The 20,971-nt window shown below is 60.6% G+C and overlaps 1 protein-coding gene across 1 annotated transcript in view; it reads right to left on the bottom strand.

The window, feature by feature from the left end:
• Positions 1 to 299: 299 nt before the first annotated feature.
• Positions 300 to 20,971, bottom strand: part of UNC5A (unc-5 netrin receptor A) — a 59,916-nt gene continuing 39,244 nt past the window's right edge. The window contains exons 2-15 of the mRNA XM_054513352.2: positions 15,391 to 15,612; positions 10,028 to 10,171; positions 9,662 to 9,765; positions 9,335 to 9,515; positions 7,807 to 7,971; positions 6,589 to 6,777; positions 6,181 to 6,483; positions 3,365 to 3,452; positions 2,948 to 3,116; positions 2,572 to 2,805; positions 2,268 to 2,417; positions 2,023 to 2,187; positions 1,176 to 1,354; positions 300 to 936 (exon numbers count right to left, since the gene is read on the bottom strand). Of these exons, the coding sequence (XP_054369327.1) occupies positions 771 to 936; positions 1,176 to 1,354; positions 2,023 to 2,187; positions 2,268 to 2,417; positions 2,572 to 2,805; positions 2,948 to 3,116; positions 3,365 to 3,452; positions 6,181 to 6,483; positions 6,589 to 6,777; positions 7,807 to 7,971; positions 9,335 to 9,515; positions 9,662 to 9,765; positions 10,028 to 10,171; positions 15,391 to 15,612 (2,459 nt within the window). The 3' untranslated portion in view covers positions 300 to 770. The remainder of the gene's footprint in view (positions 937 to 1,175; positions 1,355 to 2,022; positions 2,188 to 2,267; positions 2,418 to 2,571; positions 2,806 to 2,947; positions 3,117 to 3,364; positions 3,453 to 6,180; positions 6,484 to 6,588; positions 6,778 to 7,806; positions 7,972 to 9,334; positions 9,516 to 9,661; positions 9,766 to 10,027; positions 10,172 to 15,390; positions 15,613 to 20,971) is intronic.

Consider the following 20,971-nt stretch of genomic DNA (forward strand, 5'->3'; position numbering starts at 1 on the left):
ATATTCACATGCCCTGTTGGGCAGGGCTCCTCCAGGATGGGGGCAGGGGGAGGATCAGGGAGGAGCCGTTGGGTGTCCCTGGGTGGGTGGGAGAAGGGCAGCATGTGAGAGGCAGATGTGGACTGACACTGGGTGTGAGAGACGTGAGTGGCCTCCGGGTGTCCAGCATGAGATGTGTGTGTGTGTGTATGTGTGTGTGTGGTGGGTGTGGGGGGGGAGTTTGTGAGATGAGCACACGAGACATGCATGGGCACGTGCCCGTGTGGTGGTCGTGTGCCTGAATCCAGGGGCCACCCCTTGTCCAGCCAGGCCCCTCAGATGTGCCCCTACCTGGCAGGCACAGAAATGTTTGCATAAGGTCCAGCTCGGGCAGGAGCTCCGGGCGCCATGTCCCGAGCCCAGTGTGTGCGTGCATGCCCGTGTGCATGCGGCCTCCTGGCCAGGGGCAGGAGGAGAGGTAGCATCACACGCACATACACACACACAGATGGGCTGGGCCTGGCTTGGGCTCTAGGCACTGTCCACCCAGGGCCCCAGAGGCTGGGGCAGGGTCAGAGCAGGTGGCAGTGCCAGCCTGGCCAGGCAGGCCTCGGAGGGGCAGAAGTGTGGGCAGGGTCTGAAGGGCCAGTGTCAAGGGACAGCGTGGGCCAGGAGGGGGCCTGTCCACACAGCTCCCCCTGAGTGTGCGGGAAGGGCCCCATCTGGCTTCTGCCCGTCCCTGGCGGGTGCCAAAGCTGGTGAGAGTGTAGGCGTTGTAGGCCTAGCCGGCCTCAGCACTCCGCCTCTGACACCGTGAAGAGGCCAGCGTCTGGCTGGCCCAGTCCGGCTACTGCTGCAGCCAGCTGGCTGAGGTTGCCATTGGGGAAGTGCCGCGCCTCCCACAGGTTGAGGATCATGGCTGTGGGGCTGGGCTTGGAGGCAAAGAAGCTGAGATGGCTGTGGAAGGGAGGGGACAGGAGCCAGTCAGCAGCCCTGCCTCACCCCAGGCTGCACCCTTCTGCCTCTCAGCGCACCCAAGGGCAGGACCTCCCCTTGGCCAAATGCACTGGACACCGTGGCTGCTGGTGGGTGGGGTGCAAGCCCCATCGAGCTTCCTATCCACCCTACCCATCCTCCCCCACTGGGACAGACTGCAGCAGGCCTTTGCAGCCCCTCCCTGCCCATCTCCCACCCACCTGTCCAGGTGGAGTTTCTGGGCCAGAGTCCGCCAGTCGGCACCCCGGCTACAGGGCGGGTCGAGGCTGGTAATGATCTTCTGCCGAATGAGGAAGGGGATCTTGAAGGCACTGGGGCCCACTAGGGCTGGGACCCCCCCTTCACTCTCCAGAGCTAGCAGCTCAGCAAATCTTGTGTCCTGGGGTGGGGGGGGGGGAAGTGCCTGTTAGTACTTTTATGGCCCAGGTCCACTGCCACCTCCTGCTGGAGGAGCACCCAAACCACCTCAGAGCATGGGGGCAGCATGGGCACTATTTCCTGGGTACCCCTGGTATGCCAGAGCCCTGTTCACTAGAGCTTAGAAGGTCTCAAGGCTCAGAGGTATGGTGACCTGCCCAAAGTCACACAGCCAGTGGGCAGAGGAGTAGGCTAGCCTCATTCTCCTCCTCTCTCGCCATCACCCCTCCCCAAGTCGCCCCTACTGACCACTCAGAACTCATTGTGCTCCTCTTTGTCCTCCCCACTCAGTTCCCACTGCCAGAAGCCCCCTTTCCCTCATTACTGTCTGTCTCTTACTCAGCCTCCGAGGCATTGTGCAAAGTTCCTCCTCCTAGAAACCCCAGGGCCCCCAGGCTCTGTCTCTCCCACCTGCTGCTCCCACATCCTCTTCAATCTCCACCCCAAGTCAGATTGCGATAGCATCTGTCTGCATCTGTTTGTTTGCATCTGCACCTCTTTCCCCGGAGACTTGGAGGAAGCTGCTAAGCAGTTTCTAGGAGGAGGTGGGCTTGGTGGCAAGATAGGCCCAGAGTGTGTTGGGTAGGGGGGAGGCACATTTCTGCAGCGCTGATGAGCCCTTCTGCCCACCTTGGTGATGTTGAAGTTGATACTGAAGCTCTGCCCATCGCCTTCCACCTGCCACACCCACACCTTGCAGGCCAGGTCACTGGTGCTGGGGCTGACGCGCTCCAAGGTGAAGGTGCAGTGCAGGTACTGCTGCGTGCCATTCCAGATATGATAAAAGGGGATCTCCTGAGGGGGGCGGCCAGAGAGGCTGCGTCAGGTGTGCCGGCCTTGGCTGTGCCCACTCCAGGCACCCTGAGCGCCCTCACCTGGTAACTGACGAGGAGCTTGCTCTTCCACAGGGAGCTGGGCACATCGTGGATGGACAAGCGCAGGTTGTGGTAACTGTCCTTGAAGTGCAGGACTCGAGGCTCCTGGATCAGCTGTCCCCCCAGCTGCTTCTCCAGCTGTACCACCTCCTGCAGCGCAGCCCAGGTGGGCAGCTGAGCCTGGGGCCTGCAGCACCCTTCCCCATGGTCGCCCCCTCCCAGAAGGAAAGGGGTGGTCAGCCCTCAGTGCCAGTGGTGGTGTGGCCTCCCTGTGGCGGGGGCGGGGGGGGTGGCGCAGTGGTACCTTGAGTGCGTCGTGGGTGTCGTGTAGGCAGTAGACTCGGATGTTGTACTCGAGGGAGGTGCAGGCCACGGGGGCAAACAGAAGCAGCTTGAGGCGCTTGGTTGCGGTCACGCTGAGGGCTTCTCCCACCAGGGCAAAGCGGCCCAGCTGCTCGGTGAAGACATAGCAGGCGCCGGCCTCCAGCTGGCAGTAGTAGAGGTGGGACGGGGCCTCCTCGCCCAGGTGCAGCACATCCTGCGGGCAACGGCCTGATGGGTCAGCTCTGAGGAGCGGCCAGCCTGGGGACAGGGTGGCTCTGGGGCCAGGTGGGAAGCCCCGGCTCCACTCGGAAGCCCTCTGTGCTCAGGTGGGTGGGCTCAGGGCCGTTCCTGCTCACCTCCCAGCTGCCCTCACACGACTGCTTTTTGAGGCGCAGGCTCCAGCTCTCCGGGCAGGGCTCCCCACAGTGGTCCATGACGAGGATGACCGGCCGGGTGAGCAGGACTCCAGGGGGCCCGCAGCTAACGATGGGACTCAGCAGGGTCTGACAGCCGGCTAGGGGCAACCTCAAGTGGGGAAATATGGGTGGGGAGGGAAAGGCGTCAGTGGGCTGTCCTGGGAGTCGGCTGGGGCAGGGCAGTGGCACCCGAGGGTTGGGGCCTCAGGGCTGGGTGCAGCTTATGGACAGTTCTTCCCTGCCCTCCTTAGGGCTAGGCCAGACCAAGTCTGACAGTGGATGGGTAGGGGGTGTCATGGTGACTGAAGGCAGAGGGCAGGACCCGCCCAGCCCCAGCAACAGGGCCCGCGCCCACACCTCACGTCCTCTGGCTTGTGCAGCGTGAGGTAGATCTCGTAGATCTTTCCTCGGGGTATGGCATCTGGGGGGATGAGGAGGCTGATCCCTGTGACAAAGTGGGAGGAGGGCTGGGGTTTACCAGGGCTGCAAAGACACCAAACACCCAGGAGCCTCCCTCTGAGGACTGAGCAGTGCCAGCCTGGACTAGGGGACAGAGGTGCCATAGGGACTGCCAGGCTGTCCATCTACCCACATGAAATGGAGTACTAGTGACCCCAAGGGAGGCTAAGGGAACCCACGTGGGAAAAGCATGCCTAGTTAGCCTCGGCATAGAAAACTCTGGAACAAAAGGTGCCAGGTATGCTGTACCTACCTGACCCATCGCCCAAAAGGCACTGGGTGGGGCCAGGGCACTCCCTGCTTCAAACCTTCCCTGCCTCCAGCATAAGGTCCAGCCCCCTGGCCTGGCATTTAAGGCCCTTCACCTCTGGCCCCAACTGCCTTTCCGGTAGCTTCCTCAGCCCCTCTCTTGAGCACACCTCTGCCGGGGTGCCCTGCCCTCCTGCTCTGCTCAAGCTTTCCTCCTCCCCATCGGCCCTGGCCATCTTTGGGGATAGCCATTCTCAGCCACCATGACTTTGCTCCTCGTTTGGTAGTGGCCCCTGCAAGTAGGGCTGGCCTTTAACAACCTTGCTGGCTTTGGTAGCCCTCCCTGGTTTGGGAGCCATTGCACACATGTCCTCTTGTCTGGCGGATTCAGCTCTGTCCCAGCGTCTTGCAGGGCAGCATCAGAAGTGACTGCTCAGTGAGGAGTGGTTCCAGGGAGAGGCAGTGCGACAGGGGCTGCAGAGCCCCTCTAGGGATGGCAAGGAGCGGTCCTGCTCCACCTTGCTGCTCTTTTAGGACAGGGGCGCCTACATCAGGAGGGACCTCAGAGGCATGTGACTGGGGAGGGGAAGGAATTCTATGACTTTATCCCACCAAGTCCAAAAGCTTACATTTATGCTCCAGAGTGAATTCTGAGGTGGGCTGGTGGGAATATCACCAGTGGCCCGAAACCGAAGCCCGCAGAGGGAAGCCGCTGACGGCATACTGACGGCACCGTCCGCTTGGTGCTGCCTCCCGGGGCTGGCTGCAGAGACCCCTGTGTGAGCGCTCTCCGTGGCGGAGCTGTACTTGCAGTGGATGCTCATGTCCAGCACTCAGGGCAGTGAGGAGAAACCAGGGGCCCTGCTCTCCTGAGGCACTCAGCCCGGTGGGCAGAAAGACAACTGGATGGTAGCAGAGGGTGCTGGGGGAGAGTGGCGGGGGGGGGGGGCAGCAGCCCTCCTGCCCCAAGGGGCCCGAAAGGCTGATGGTCTCTGAGTGCCCACTGTGCGCCTGCCCCTTTCTAAGAGCTTGACACGGACCATCTCACCTCATCATCCAAGCAGCCCCGTGAGGGGGACATGAGGCACAGAGAGGGAGAGTGGCCAGGCCAAGACCTGAATGAGAAGTAGCAGATGGGTCAGTGAATGGGGGCAGAGGGACCCGTGTGTGCAAAGGGCAGCATGGTGTGCTTGGAGCGCCGAGAGCCCACCGTGACGGCCATGGGCAGGAAAAGAGTGCATGGGGGGTAGAGGCCACGGCAGCTGGCCGGCAAGGGACAGACAGGTCATTGTGGTCTTGTCATGTGGGCTGTGTGGGGGGCATTGGGGAGCCCGGAAAAGGGCTCAAGAAGGGGAGGGACATGATTAAGTCTGGCATCACTGGGAGTGTGTGATGCCTTGAACGAGATGAGAGGTAGGAATGGTGGCCTGAGCCAGAAAAGGCAGTGGGGAAGAGAAGAACCAGGAGCATTTGCGGAGGAAGAATGACGGGGACTGGTGTGTGCCTGACTAAAGCTGTTGTGGAGGTGAGGGGGGCAACTGAAAAAGAGAAGGAGGCCAAGGTGACCTCCAGTTTCTGGCTTGAGTAACTTGACTCCGTTGTCCCTGAGGTGGGGAAAGCCAGGAAGCAGGAGGTTCTGGGGGAGGGTGGGAGACAGTGCTGTTTTAGGCACCAGGAATCTGAGGTGCTGTGAGACATCCAGATGGAGCTGCCCAGGAGGCAGCTGGGTGTATGATTCTGTCGCCCGGGAGAAATGTGGCTGGGGATGGAGGAGTGGGAGTGATCTGCACAGACATGGCGGTTAAAGCCACGGAGTGGGCGAGATTGCTCTGCGAGAGGGTGCCAGGAGGGAGCGCTGAGGAACACCTACAGTTCGGGCACAGGCACCAGGAGCAGCTGGAGAGGGGTAAGAAACTCAGGGGCATGAGGGTCATCTGAGCTGAGGGAAAAGAGACTTTCAGGGTGGGAGCATCAGAGGCTGCCGTGCTTCCTCAAAAGTTGACTATGGAAAGGGTCTGTGGGTTCCCTATCACGGACCCTGTCAGAGGGTTTCCGGGAGGTGGTGGGTGGAGCGGCCCCCTGGCCAGGCATTTGTCCTCTGCCATCTCGCCACTAGTTTGCCGGCTCCTTGGGGCTGGCACCTGTCCTCCTCTGGGCCCAGGGCCCAACACAGAGTCCGGCACACACAGGCTGGCTGACCGTGTAAATGAATGGACCGTAGTCCTGTGCCCTTAGGTAACAGAAGGGAGACACTCTGGCCATGGCCTCAGGGCCGGCCCCACTGACAGCCATGACTGGATTCTCTCCAAAACTCTCTCCCCTTTCCTTGCTGGTCTGGCTCAGCACTTGGGGTGAGGCTGAGTAGCCCGGGAAGAACATCAGAGCTGTCCCATCCTCCTCTAGGAGGGACACAAAGGCTAGTTCTGCCTCTTAGAGCTCCCGGGGCACTCTGGGGTCCTTCCCACCTGTATTGGGGATCATCAGCCGGCCCCCGAGGAAGTTGAAGGTCCCATAGGTCATGTTGCTGGTGCCGCGGGGCAGGGAGCGGAAGTAGTTCTGGGTAGAGAGGCGGGAGACGAAGTCCTCGGCCTCAGAGGTGGGCGAGCTGTGGTGCAGCGTGTGGCGCCCACCACCCAGCGGGCTGAGCAGGTGCCCATTGGCGAGCTGGAACTTGGGGCTTGGCCCGTCCTGCCGGGGACACAGACTGCCCTGGCAGGTGGTGGTGGTGGTGCTGAGGTCTGGCTGGATGGTGAGCAGATGGGGATTGTCTGCAAGGGTAAAGAGAGACTCAGGGGAAAGCACTGAGGTGACCTGCTGGGCAGCTCTTGGTGGGGGGGCCCGGCAGGAATGCTGGGAGCGACGGGGCACCCCACCTGCTTTGCTGGGTTTGATGCTGACGGGCTGGAAGCCTGAGGTGAGGATGGACGAGTCGGCCACGTCTGAGTCTAGCCCTTCCTTCTTGCGGCAGTAAACGAGGATGAGGACGGGCAGCAGCAGCAGGAGGCACACAGCCACGGCAATGAGGCCCACGTACAGGGCCACGTCCTCGGGCCCGGAAGCAGCTGCGGGAGAGAGTGCGGCCTTGGGAGGGGCAGGGTGCAGGAGGCCCGGAAGGAGAGGTCAGCGGTCTACACCCCAGGAGGAGGAGGCGCTCACTCCTTGGGCATCAGCACTAGCGGGGCTGCGGATGCTGGTCGCAGGGAGCATGGAGTCAGCATGTGTGCATCTCCAACCTGCATCTGCCACCACCTTGCTGTGTCACTCTGGGCAAATCACATCTCTCACTGCTCATTCAGTCTGAGGTTGCTGCTACTGAAGGGTGGAGGAGGAGGGAGACAGACACTTCCCCAGACAGCCCTAGTGGGCTGATAGGCTGAACCTACTCTTCTGGGGCCCAGGGCAGCTAGGGCTGGCGGAAGCTCTTGGCATCCCCAAAGTAGGGGCTCTGCTTCCTGGGGGGAGGGTGTCTGCTAATTTGATTCCTAGCCACGTCCCTGGGCCAGAAGCAGGGGTGCCAGGGCTTTTCTTCTTGTCTGCCTCCCCAGGCCTGAGGCCGGGCTGGGGAGGGGGTGATTGACTGCCTGGAGGAAGCTATATTGATTTTAGAAGGGCTCTGCATAATGGAAGAAATGTCCATCAGAAAGGAATTGACACAGATAATTAGGTTTTTAATTGAAAGAATGGGGGAGGGTGTGTTCTAGAGAAAAAAAAATCCAACAGAGATCTTTAATTGTTAGTTATGGCCTTGTAATTAACAGGCCTCACAAGCCTGGTGTCCCCATAGGACTTGTGTGTGCACTTGGGGGACCGCGTGGAGGTGAAACTGTAGGAGAGGAGCGGGATCCAGGAGCCTGGGGTACATGGGAAAGGTTCACATGTATGCATGTTTCAGGAGAGGTGGTGGAGGTATTGGGGTACACACGGGCACATGTGTGGGTATGTTAGGGATGGGGAGTTCCCGAGGGTCCTAAACTTTGGAGAGGGGGTACAGCCTGTGGCAGGGGACTGATTCTCTTAGCCATCACCTCCTGGGGCTGGTCAGGGCCAATCCTGGCAAAATCAAGAGGATTCCTGGGGCAGAGCGGACTCACTGTGCACACAGAGGTCGCTGGTACAGTTTCGGGTATCCAGGTCAGTGCCCTGGCACTCCTCGCCTCCATTGCGGGGTGCTGGGTCAGAGCACTCACGACTCCGCCAGTGGGTGCAGTCGAGCCCACAGGCCGACCACTTGCTCCATGGGCTCCAGCTGCCATCCACTAGACGAGAGACAGACAGGAACAGAGAAGAGGTGGTGCGGTCAGCCCGGGCAGCAGCCTCGGCAGTTTGCCAGCGCGGCCCTGCTGGGCATCCAGACCTAGGTGCAATGCTGTGGTAAGGAGCACACCCTTCGGTGTCCACTGGTCTGAATGACGCATGCTAATGACGGGAGGCACGATGATGCCGGGCCTGCTTTGCTCTATCCACACTACGGGGCCGTCCTGGCCCTGGGGCAGCAAGGGAACTTGGTCCCACGCTGACCCTGTGATTCCAGGTGTAGGTGGTTCTGTAGCCTCAGGCGGTGCCCTGCCCCTGCCCCACACTGTCTGTACCTGTCCTGATTGTACCTGAGACTCTGTGACTCAGCACCTCTGCCAAGGCCTAGCCTGGACACAGACCAAGCCCTGTTTCCAATCACACTAAACCCCATCCCAGCCTTGGACTGAGCCTGGCCCTGCGTGGGGGCGGGTGGGATGGAGCCATGGGGGGCAGGCTGGTGGGCACAATGGAGCCAGGGCACGGAGATGGCGTGGTGAGGAGCGATGCGGGAGGCAGCGGCCGCTGGTACCTGGGCACAGGGTGGCGCAGGCTGTTTTCTGGACATTCTGCCCCTCACAGAAGGCACCCCCGTTGAGAGGCGCCGGGTTGGTGCAGCTCCGGCTCCGTTTCTGCCAGCCGCGCCCACAGCTTGCGCTGCAGACGGACCACTCGGTCCACGTCGACCACCCACCGTTCACTGGCCGGACAGAGAAGGACTGGGGTCAGGGAGCGGGGGCTTCCTCAGACACGCTGGCCCGGGGGCCAGGGCGGGAGGGCGGAGGGGCTGTGAGCTGGAAAGGGGCGGGCTGTGGCTGTGCTGGCAGAGAAGCCCTGGAGGGGAGCCCCCAGGGCCTAGCAGTACCCGCTCCACAGCCCCTTCTCCCAGCAGGCTCTGCACGCGCTCCAGGCAGCCAGCCCTAGCTGCCGCTCCCGTGCTCCTCCGGCCCAGACCCCAGGCTTTCATGAGGGCAACTGCTGCACCCGCCCCCTCTGCCTGCCCCTGGGGTGCCTGGAACACTCAACTTCCCACACCTGGGACACAGGAGCATGGGCTGTGATCTGCCACCTTTCCTAGACTCCCGTCCTGTGCCCTCATTTCCATCTGGACTATGTCCCTGGCCCAAGGGCTGGTCCAGCCACAGAGGACCACCACCCTGTCCCACACCCCTGCCCAGACACGCCCTTCAAGCCCTCTCCTTGGCCTTCCCAGCCAGGCCACAGCCTGGTCCACCGGGCCCTGGCTCCATGGGGAGCCACCCACACATCGTTGCCCCATCTCCCTGTGCCCGGGAGCCCCTCTGCCCCACCAGCACTGGGGCCCACCGTAGACGATGACAGCAGCTGAGGCGCTGCGGCGACGCGCTACGATGTTCTTGGCCACGCAGGTGTAGTTGGCCGTGTCGGCCAGGCGGGCCTGCCGCACCACCAGGCTGTGCTCCCTTGTGATGTACACATTGGGGTCCAGGGACGGGTCCACCAGGTCCTCGTTCCGGAGCCACTCCACCTGGGGGAGGGAGCCATGGCACTGCACTGCCCGCCCGTGCTGGCCCTACCTGGAGCGAGAGTAGCCCCTGGGGGTGTCAGGGCAGGCAGGACCCGAGACCTGGGCACCCTACCCACCTGTGGAGCGGGCACCAGAGCCCCTCTCACCTCAGCCGGGGGGATGCCCTCTGGGGGGCGGCAGGGCAGCACGATGCCCTGCTCCAGGGACACCTCCTTGGCCAGCGGCTCCTGCTCGAAGTTCTTGCGCAAATCTGGGAGAAGAGCAAGAGTGTGCTCCAGCCTGAGTGCCTCATGCCGGCTCAGCCTGGCTGGCCCTGTCCCCTGGTCCCGCAGGGGCCGTGGCGCATGGCAGGAGAAAGTGCCAAGTGACTAGGGGCACATGGGGGTGGCTGGGCAGTGTGCAGAGGCACTTTCTCCACCCATCAAGGCAGGACCTGAGGTTTTTTGACCAGACCCTTACCCCTGGTGATACCCTCCGTCCACCCCTGACCAAGGGCCAAGCCCTGGACTCACAGGCAATGCGGATGTAGGCCTTCTGACTCTTGGTGGTGCCTGAGGAGCTCCACGCCACACATTGGCACCAGTACTCCTCCAGCCCGAACACCTTCTCCACCTGCTGCCTCGAGACGTTGATGCGGACCTCCATGGCGGGCAGCCCTGGGGGGCAGGAGGGGTGGGTAGCCAGGGTCCTGGTTGTGCCAAGTCTCACATGGTTCTTGCCGCTCAGATGTGTGGGGGTCCCTCCACCACCATGGCTACTCTCTGCTCAGAAGGAGAGTGGAGCCTGAGGGCAACCCTCAGCCTGGAAGGAACTCTGGGGGAGCCCTGCTGCGGGGTGCTCCATTTAGATCTCCCAAAGGCCAGGAGCCAGTCCTTAGCACTTCCATTCATTATACTTTGTTACCCAAGGCCTGTCTCCCTGGAGCCAGAGCAATGTCTCCAAATGGGCTTCCTGTTGTTTCAGAGACTACAGCAGAGAGGAGTTCTGGGCTACAGGGGCTGGCCTTCAAGGACCCAAGGCAGAAGGGGTGGGGCAGCTAGGATAGCTCTGGGGCCTTTGTGGATAAAAAAAGGTGAGGAAGGATCTGGTTCGCCTCCCTGGGGGTTAGCAGGTAGATTCTGACATGTGATAATATAATAACAGCTATTAACAATATAATTACTGCGATTATGTAGTATGATAATAGACCCCTGGGGCTTAGCCAGGGTTTCCCACATGCTGGCTTATTTTCTTCAATCTACTCCCTTGAACGGTACTGTTCCCACTCTATGGATAAGGAAACAGAGGCTTAGAGAGACGGAGACTTCAGGGCTGTCTGAATCCAGAGTGTGTTCAGGGTTCACCCTGCTCATTTCATGGGAGAAACGGTGGGAGGGAGTGAGGGGGGGCAGCCTGCAGAGGTGAAGCTGGCCGGTGATGGGTATCTGGGACCCTCTCTACCCTGACTGGGCTGGGCTGAAGGGACCCCTCTCAGGGACAGCCTGAGCCCCCCTACCCTCTGCCACACCTGGGCCCGGAAAATGGGGCGCCAGGGGGGGCCCAGATCCTCTGAGGACCCAGAAGGGGAGATACCAGCTCTCTTCCGGTCCCCTGGCCCTTGGCCAAAACCAGTGTCCCCAGGAGTGAGAAAAGACTGTTTCCAATTTCTCCTTCTCCTGACCCCAATTTCCCTCGGGTCATTGGCTTATCAGAAAAAGGGAGAGAGGCCGGGCAACCAATGTGTTTCCATTGTTAACAGAGAAATTCAATTAGGGCTGCACTGCGGGAGGAACAGCGGCCCAGCTGAGCAGGCAGGCCAGGAGGCTGCTTTCCCTCTCAACTTCCTTAATGTGTCTTTCCCGACCCCTGCCCGGACCCCTCCTCATGACTCTCTCCAGCTCCCACACTGGGTGCCCAGATTTTTCTCCCTGGCCCCTGCCCCTGGCGAGGTCTCACAGGAGACTTGGCGGTGTCCACCTCCGGCCGAGGTCTTCATGGCTGAGCTCCCTGTTCTGGGCACTGCCTGCCGCCCATTTTCGCAAGGGTGAAGAATGTGTGCATTCTCTGGGGGTAGGGTGAGGGCTGAGAACCCAGGGTCCCTCACAGGGTCTGTACACAGGAGAAGGGCCCTGGGCTCCAGCTACCTGTCAAGCACATGGAGTCTCGGGGCAACTGAGAAGGAGCCTTGCATACACTTGGGGGTGGCGAAGGGCCCTCCTGCTCTAAGCTTCTGGGGTTAGTGGTGAGAGACTTTCAGAACATTCTGAACTCAGTACTTTTCCGGAGTGGACAGGTCTATGGATGGATGGACTGTTGCATCCCCCGTGGTGGTGGTGGGAGCTCAGGCAACTCAGTCTGGGGAGAACAGCACTAAATATAAGCACTCCTATTTCTTTCTTCCCATCTCCTCCCCTCTCTGTCCTGCCACTGCCACCCCCTCATCTCCTTCCGGCTGCCATGAATGAGGGCCAAGTTTGTCCACGATGTCCCAGATCCAGGCAGCGCCCTTGAGGCCCACATGCTCCAGGAGGGTGGTGGACCCAGGGGGAGACCCAGACCCTGTCCTGCTGGTCCTTGACGTGAAGACGGTGCCTTCCTCCTGCAGGTCACTGAGCAGATGCCAGGGGAGGAAGGAGGCAGGGTCCCTGCTGGCCCCGGAGTGTGTGGGGTACAAGTGGGTGTGTAAATGCTGTGGGCACATGGGGAGGCACCAGTGTGGGTGGGCCGAGTATTCTGGGGAGGTGGAGGGTTAGTGGGGTGGAGGCTGGGTATCTGAGGTCAAGGTGGGGCTTAGGTTCTCACTTTCTCACCAATCTGCTTCTAATAACCAGTTTGTTTAACACACAATAAATTACAATCCCAGGTGGGACTCCAAGCCTTGGTCTCACAAATTTTGGGCTTTTATAGCATCAGCAGGTTTGGGTGTGAGGGTTTTCAGGTTTTGGTCCCTCCTCCTGGCCTTCTGGATGGGGAATGGGGACAAGTGAGGGGAAGCCAGGGATGCTGTCTTCTGGGGTGTCCACCCAGCTACCCACACAGGAATGGGTGGGGCTGCAGATCTGTGCTGACTTAGGACTTCCCATACCTGCCTGACAACAGAATGTTTCTGGGTCAGGGTCTTCGGTCTGAGTCTCCGCATGGCGCCACTGCCCACTGCAGTGCCATCTGTTCGTGAGCAAGGGAAGCCTATCTCTTCTCGAAGCACTCAAGAGCTTTGGGTTGAGAGATCAGCAAGATCAATACAAAGTCAGATGTGCTGGCCATGGGAGGCTTGAGTTTGTATGCTCGGGGCAGGAAAGGGCCGCAGTGATTACGGGAGGGATTTGTCCCCATGAGCTCTGCTCTCTGCCTGGTTTGAAGGGAGCAAGGCCAGAAGAGGCTGTTGGGGAGTTTGGGGTGGTGGCTCTTGTGTATGGCTCAGCCAAGCCTTGGATTCCAGACCTCCTGATGGCAGGAGACAAGGAGGCGTGTGTGGGGAAGCCTGGGAAGGGAGGCTGGGAGCAGCAGGAGACTGGCCTAGAGCCTTCTAAGAAGTTCCAGACAGGCCCTCAATGATGCGGAAAGGCAGGTGTCTGACTAGAGCTTCCCTCTCCTCACCTGTCCTCTCCCTGGGGACTCTGTCACAGCAGTGGGAGGCCTCGTCACGCCCCAAAGTGGTGCTGGGCCCTGGGTGTGGGCTGGGAAGTGAGGAAAGGCCTGGAACCGGGCTCACACGGGGTGTGTAAGATCTCATGGCTTCCCCCACCAACCTGCAAGGGGACCCTCCTCACCCCCATTTTGCAGATGAGGAAACCGAGGCCGGGGGCAGGGGAGGCAGACACTCCCGCCAGGCCCTCAAGTAGCAGGGGCAGGGAGGCTTCTGGTACCTCTGCTGGGGTCTGAACATGGGCTCCGAAGGTGGGGGATCATCTTGGGGGCTAACTTAGGCCTGGCATAGAGTGAACCTCTGAGCACTGCAAGAGAGAAGCTGCAGGGAGCAGCCGTGTGTAGGCCAGGGCACTGCAGGGCTCAGGGGCCTGGGCAGGGTCATGAACTGGGGAGCCAGCGCTTGGCAGGAACGAGCCCAGCCCGGGCTGACTCTGCTAGGGGAGAGTCAGGTGTGACTTCTAGGGACCTGAATGTTTGGTTGGAACCCTTTTGGGGCCCTGGATGAGTCAGAGCCATCTGTAACACAACAGGCTGGTTCTGAGGACCAAGTCACCCGCTGCCTCAACTCACGGCTACCTTTGCTCACATCCCAGTTATTGTGAGAGCTTCCAAGTTCTCCCAGGCAGGGCCCCTTCCTCCAGTCCCCTTCTGCCCAGCACCAACTCTCCAAGGTTCTGGTGTGGTCGCAACCCTATGTCCCGCTGCCTGCCCCCCAGGGCCCTTTCTGCCCATACCTGGGTCTCGGCAGGCTGGCCCGCCACTCCTGCATTTGCATCTTCTGGCCCTTCGACCTGCGAAATGCTCGTTCCAGGAGGTTTTAAGACTCCCGCTTGGAAATTACTCCTCCTCTGGAATCTTTCCTGGGCTACCCAGACCCTCCTGCCTGGCGGCTTGGGCCAGCCCTCTGGGTCTGAGCTCCCTCGCCTGCCTTGACGGCATGAATTTTCCTGGGCACGGCCAGCCTGTCCTCACACTGGTGGCCGTGCCCCCACGGGTGTGTGCTGTGTGTCTCAAGCTCCTCATGTGTGGGGGCGTCACAGAGTGCCAGGGTGAAGGGAGAGGAAGTAAACTTAACTGGGGTCCAGCTAGTGAGGAGGAAGAGAGGCCTGCCCTTGGGGAGTGCTGGGACCCAAGCAAGGGCTCTCTGCTCACATCCCCATTGCCCACCTGCTGCCTAAGGCCAGGGGAGGGGCAGGGAATGGGGCGTCCCATGGAAAGCGCACTTCCTGAGTCTGCCTGCTGTCCCTGGAACCCCTCCCTCCGCGTCTCAGCTCAGTCTCACTGCCTCCCTCTCCTCAGTGTCACCGGGTCTGCCTCTTCCATCAGTCCCCTCACCCCCATGGGCCCCAAGTGTCACCCATAGCTCTGGCCATACCACTTGGCAGTTTGAAATCCCATGGGCCTGTGACCGCACTCCAGAGCCTGATGGGGGAGTCTTCCAGATGGCACCGCTGTTCCCTGTGCACACCTCATACCCTCCCTGCTGGCCCTGACCAGCACGTTCGCCTCTCTGACTCCAAGCCTTTGCTCATGCCCAGCCCCTTTCCTGGAATGCTGGTCCCCTCTCCTCTCTCTGACCAGCTCTCATAACCACTTCGTTTCCATGCCACCTCCCCCGAGGAGCCTCAGTCCTGCTTTCCTCCCGCTGCCATAGCCCGCAGGACTCACAGAGAGGCCACCGTGCTGCCCACCTCTCTGCAGGGCTGGGGCTCTCAGAGGGTGGTGGCTGTGTCGCCAGCATGAAAGTGGGTGCTTAGGGAATGTGCAAATGAGTGAATGGGGGCACACGGATCAAACAATCACAGAGTATGAGGACTGCGAGCTCTTCAACCATCTGGGACATCCTCCCTCCGAACTCCCTTTCTTCGCTGGCTCCTCTCACCAGGCTGCCCCTGGCCCAGCCCAGGCTCAGATGCAGCAGGGGGAATCTGCCCCTCCAAGAAGAGCATCCTGGGGCATTTGTAGGGGGCTTCCCTTTCACTCACACCCCCACCAAGTGGTGAGGTCTGGTGAGGGTGGGGCCTCCTGGGGAAGGCCTCGGTGTATATACAGGGGGTCCTAGGTGTGGGAGTCCTGCCTCTTCTGGGGAGCTGGGTGGTGGGCACGGGGCTGGCGACATCCTGGCCTCCTGCTCCCAGGTGTGCAGCCAGAGGTAACTGCAAGCCCCTCTCTGGGCCTCCGTTTTCCCTGAGGCTGAGACTCGTTTCCCCTTCATCTGGCCCTGCCTGGCCGCCCAGCCTGGCCTCACCACTGCTGTCGTCCGTGCTGCGCTCTATCACGTGGTCCACCTGGCGTACCCACTCCCCGTTGCACTTGAAGAAGATCTGCGTGGCAGGCATGGCCTTGCACACCAGCAGTACCGGCTTGTTCTTGACGATGTACACATCCTCGGGCTCCACCAGGAAGTGGGGGAGCAGGTCTGGGTTGGTGCCAGGTACCGGGTTGGCCACCGTGGCGCTCTGCTGGGCACCTGCAGCGGGGGGCAAAGCGGGAAGGTGAGCTGGGGCCTCGGCCAGGCTCTCAGGGCCCTTGGGGGCTACGTGCCCATTCAGAGGCTGGGGCTGGGCTGTGGGAAGGCAGCCCAGCAAATCTAGGCCTGAGCCTCAGTGTCCCCTCTGTAAAATGGGGGGAGCCCACCCACCTCTGAAGACTATGGAGAGGTGAATGAGACAAGGGTGGGAGTCCCAGCACTTCAGGGGCCCTCCACAGACAGCGGCAGTTAGGGCTCACTGTTACTCAGGTAGAAGTTCAGGGACCTGGGGTGGCAGCCCACTGCCCTAGGAGGTCCAGAGAATGCTGGCAGGAAGGAGAGGACCCCAGCAGGGCAGGTGGGCAGGGTCCCTTCCTCCCACGCCAGGCTGTCTCTGGGGCCACTTCTGGGATCATCTGCGTTCCTGGCCCCTGGAAGTAGGAGGTGCTCAGAAAAAGAGCATGCGGATGAAGGAGGTGAGGGGGCAGCTGCGAGGGGGAGCCAGGGGGTGCTGGTGGCAGTGCTAGGGACAGGAGAGTGTGTCTGAAAGCCTGAGGGACCCAGGCCAGGTCCTGCCCCTTCAAGGAGACCTGAATATGGGCTTACTTCTAATTTTAACTAAAACCACAACCATCCCACAAGTCATTTGTTGCTAATGACACAGGTAATCGGCTCTGAGGCTTTGGCGGAGCTAAGCCCGCACAGCAGCCTGACGGTCTGTTGCACCAGCAGGACCCCTGGGAGGGTGGAGAAGGGTGAGTTGGGAGGGAGTAGGAGGATGGAGGGGGGCTACCCTCAGCCTCCAGCCAGTTGCCCACCAAACAGGCCCCCAGCAGCCTGGCTTCCCTCAGGGCCACTGTGATTTCCCCACAACCCACTCTTCAAATCAACCGTGGCCTCTGGGTGTAGAGAGGGAAGAACTTGGGCTTCAGAGACCAATGCTGTGCCTTGCTAGCGGCGACCTTGGGTGAATTAGCCATTCTGTCATCTGCCCCTCGGGAGAGTCTGGAGGGGCCTCACGTGGTCAGCCTTTTGGGTTTTCTACCATCTACCTTTTTTGGGAGTCAGTCCAAAACCCACAAAGGGCTTCTAACCCAAGAAGGCCTGGCTCCCTCTCTGCACGGAGGGCATCCACACTGCCCTTTCTCTGCCGTTTGCACAGGGCCTCTCTTTCCAAGGTGGGAGTCTGCCCTCTCCACCCCAAGATTGCGATTTTGGGGAGGGGACCTGTGCCTGGTCCTGCAGGTGTCCTGGGAATGCCAGCCAAGAGGCTGAAACCTGGTGTGACTTCAGGCACACAACCCCACCCCGAACCCATCTCCCCGCCTGCTGGAGGGAGCACCCCACTCTTCGGGCCATAGTGAGGAAGAGAGAAGGCACTGTGCGTGGTCGGCCCATGCCGACTGCTGCCAGGGCCTAGTGGTTTTGCATTTCTGATGGCAAAAGGGTTCCTCTCCCTCAGCTCAGCAGCCCTCATAGCAATGTCTTCGTGGTTGAGGGCTGATGAGGAAACTGAGGCACAGAGCCGCCGATGCCTTGCCCTCAGGATGGGGGTGGGGAGTCATGCCCTTGTGTGGGAGGGACACGGGGAGGTGGAGGGCACTTCTGACTCAGCCAGACAGCATCTGCAGGAGGGGCAGGGGTCACCGGCTCCAGCAGGGGATGGGACCCCTTAGTGGCAGGCTCCAGGCTTCCCTGCGCCTCACCTTGTGGAGGCTCCATGCAATGGCCGGTGCCTGCCTGCTGGCTCGGGGCTGGGTGGGCAGGGGTCCCGGCTGGGGATGCAGAGAGTGAGTGGCCCTCTAGCCTCCCTACTGATCGCGGCACTGAGCACTGCTCACGTCAGCTGCCCGCTGAACCCAGCGCAATCCCTCATGTCTGCATTTAACTGCTAATGAAAAATAAATGTACTGTGACCAATAAGGGACATAGCTCACTTCTCCAGGGCCTCCATCACGCCACGCTGGTGCGGCCTCCCCTCCTCACCCTGAGGGGAGGCATTTACTGGGTGGACCCAGGGGGCACCCTCCAGGCTGCAGCTATGCCCTCTACCAAGGACACTCTAAGACCACGGGTAGGGGTAAATTCAGGCCCCACTGGTTGTCCTCTTGGAGCTACGGGAAGCTTCCTGGGTGGCCAGAGCTGGCTTCCCCTCCTCTGGCCCTGGAGCCGGCCATGTGCTCCACCCTGCGGTCAGCACCTGTGATCTGCCTGACCCCTCACTGTCCCACTTAGGCCTCTTGCCTGAACTAAGGCGGAGCATGAGCCGCGGGTCTCTCCCCCTCCATATCACAGGCCACCAGAGTGAGCGTCTTTCTCTTTGATGTGAATCCTGTACTTGTCTAAAAAAAAAAGATAACACCAAGCAGTGCATGCTCAGGGCCCAATGATGGGTGATCCTTCCCACAAGGCACAAGCTCTCTAGTTTGCCACAGTCCCCACCACTCCCTGTTGCCCTACCCCAGGCCTGCCTCTTCGACTTTCTACTGTGTGCCTGACTCCCATGGGTGTTTCAGGATGGGGCCAAGGGCTTTTGGCTGGCATCCCTGAGTCTTCTGTTCTGGCAGACAGCTCTCCAGCGCTCCTGTGCAGAAACACCTACTGATCCCTCCTAGGTCTCTGGTCCTCCACCACCTCTAGGTCTGCCCATGGTCTTCTGTGCTTCAAACACCCCTTCTCCCCCCTCTGCCAGCAGCACTTCTCTACCTTCTCCTCAGGGCCCAGCTCTACTGTCTCTTCCTCTGGAAAGAGGGGTCCCCCTCCTCACTCGCCCAGGAAACCACACATATCGTTTTGCCCCCTCTGCATCCAGGGCCTGGCCTCAGTGCTATAGCTCTTACGCAGGAGAAACAAGTGGGCAGCTAAGGCCTCTGTCTTCAGCCAGCCTATCCCTCCCTGGTCGCTGCTGCTCGGCTCAAGGCTGTCTGGTGCCACCGTTAGCAACTGGGGCCTGGGAGTGGGCCACCTGTTGCTGGTGCCCCTCGGAGCTGCCGAGGCAATGCGCCGGGAAGGACTGCTCTGCCGGACGGACCCCCGGGGGCTGCGGGAAGGCTGCCCGGCACAGGGTCCACCGACCACGCTGCCTGGCCGGCTCTGCACCCCAGAGGTTCTGTTCACCAGGCCCCAGCCAAGGCTCTCCCACTTGCAGAGGACGTGGTCCAGCTGCCTTACTGGAAATCAGTTAGAAAACCTCTTTCACTTACTGGCAGATCCCCAATGGGCTCTTGCATGCAGCTCAGGCCCCGAAGTACGAACCCCACTTCCAGTGAGCCCTGGGGCTGGCCAGCTGCCTCCCACCTGTCTCGGGAGGGCTGTCAGCTCCAGCTGACGCCCCTGCTCTGGACGCCCCATTAAGGGTGGGTGCAACCTTCCAAGCAGTCCCCGTCCCCAGCATCTCCTGCACAATGAACAACGAGGGAGAAGGGCTTGGCAGACCACATAGGTTCATCTTTGTGCACGTGGAGGCAGGTGGGGGCTTGGCCAGAGCTGAGCCTGGGACAGACTCCCTCCCCTCCCATAGTGCTCCCATGACCTGAAATGTATTCATTCATTCATTCAATCAACAAATACTTCTGGGGTACCACACCTGTTCTGGAATACAGTGAGCAAGACAAACCAGTCCCTGCTCTCCAAGCTGGAGAAACAACAAAATCGAGGATTCCAGATGTTCCTGAGGCTTATGACTCAGATAAAAGGGGTGCTATTTCTGAGTGGGTGTTGCTGCAAGGGCTGTGGAGGGGAGAAGGGCCCGGGGCAGATCTCTCTGCAGAGGTGATGCCTGAGTGGAGCCCTGAATGCCAGAGCCGATGCAAGAGGGTTTCCGGGAAAGCGAGCAGCAGAGGTTACCCGGCGGAGAGCAGCCAGGCATGTGTGAGGCCTGCGAGGAGGTCAGCATGGCCAAAGTGGAGGGGAGGCAGGGAGACTCATGGGAGGCAGGGAGCAGGGACCTGACTTGGGGCCTTTAGGGCCCAGTAAGGAGTTCGGATTTTATTGCAACGGCAATGGGAGCCTCTGGAGAGCTGTGTGCAAGGGAATGATGAGGTCTTCCTGCATGAACAGGTGGAGGGAGGTGGATGCGGGAGCATCCGATGGAGTGGACCCCATGGCAGACCTGCCCCGTGAGGTCCATCTGGGAACTCTCACCCAGCCTTCAAGTTTCAGCAAATGTGCCACTTCCTCTGGGTTGCCTTCCTGGATCCACACTCTCTGTCACTTGCCCCAGTGCCCACCCCTGTCCCCAGAGTCTCCCTCCAGGGTACATTCAGAATAGTTTGCACACTGTTGTACTTGCTTGGGGCGGAAGCCCAGGATGCTGATGGAGTGTTTGTTGAGTGACTGAATGACTACCCCTTCTTCTCCCTTGAATTTCAGCAGATCTGCCAAGGGTGGCCACTTCACTCTTGTCCTGCACAGAGAGCCAGCGGTCGTGCAGAGAGGCCTGCAGGCGGAGCTATGGACAGGCAGCGGGCTCCCGCAGGGCCACGCGCTGCCGCCCCGCTGCTCCGCGGAGGCTGAGCCCCCTTCTCACTTGCAGCCTGGGATGGTAAGACCTGCCCGTGTAACTCTGAGGCCCAGGGTGGGTGTGAAAGTGCTTTCAAGTGTTTTATTTTTAAAAGCACCATGAAAACATGAGGTGTGATTAATCAAGCTATTAATGAACTCATATTTTCTGAGCAAAGACTGAGTCCCTGGGAGTGGGGTAGGAGGGGTGGGGGCAGGGTGTCATCTGGCCTCATCGAGCCGAGCCGGGAGACGTGAGCGCTGCTTCCCCAGCGCAGCCTCGCCCCTGCTACCACCCGCTCCTTCCATCCTCCCGGCAGTCCTGGTGGTCAGAGCCACAAGTTCCTGCTTTGCTCTTGAGAAATATTCTGGCTTGGAAATGGGGTGGAGGAGGGAGCCAGGACCCTGGCGGCTTTCTCTTTCTCCAGCCTGAACTTTTCCTGCCCGTTCACTCAGCTTTGAGCCCCCTGACCCCTGGGCACGTACGTTCCCAGACTGCCTGCCCGGAGATTGGCATTTGGTAGGTCCCCATGGGGCCTGGGTGTCTCGGCTTCATAGGCCTGGGGGGAGAGAAGAGAGTGCCGCAGGCTAATGCTCCATGCCCTTCACCTGGCAATAAGCTGCCTTGGCCTTGCCTCTAGGGCCTCCCTCCAAGTGTGCCCAGCGGGATGGCACCTTAACTCTGCGGTTCCTCAAGGGCTTGTGCACATTGCATGCCAGGCTCTGCCTCCCTCACCTTCTGGCTAAGAGTACCTGGTTTTCTGCTGAGGATGCTCTCTCCCCATCCCATTCAGGCCATATGCTCATTCAGTCCAGGTGGGCTGGCCCCAGAAGTGGGCATCCGACAGTGGCTGGTTCC

Source organism: Mirounga angustirostris, unplaced genomic scaffold (assembly GCF_029215605.1).
Source record: "Mirounga angustirostris isolate CCGP_5_RB_7025 unplaced genomic scaffold, mMirAng1.0.hap1 SCAF_7, whole genome shotgun sequence".
NCBI classification, from domain to species: Eukaryota; Metazoa; Chordata; class Mammalia; order Carnivora; family Phocidae; genus Mirounga; species Mirounga angustirostris.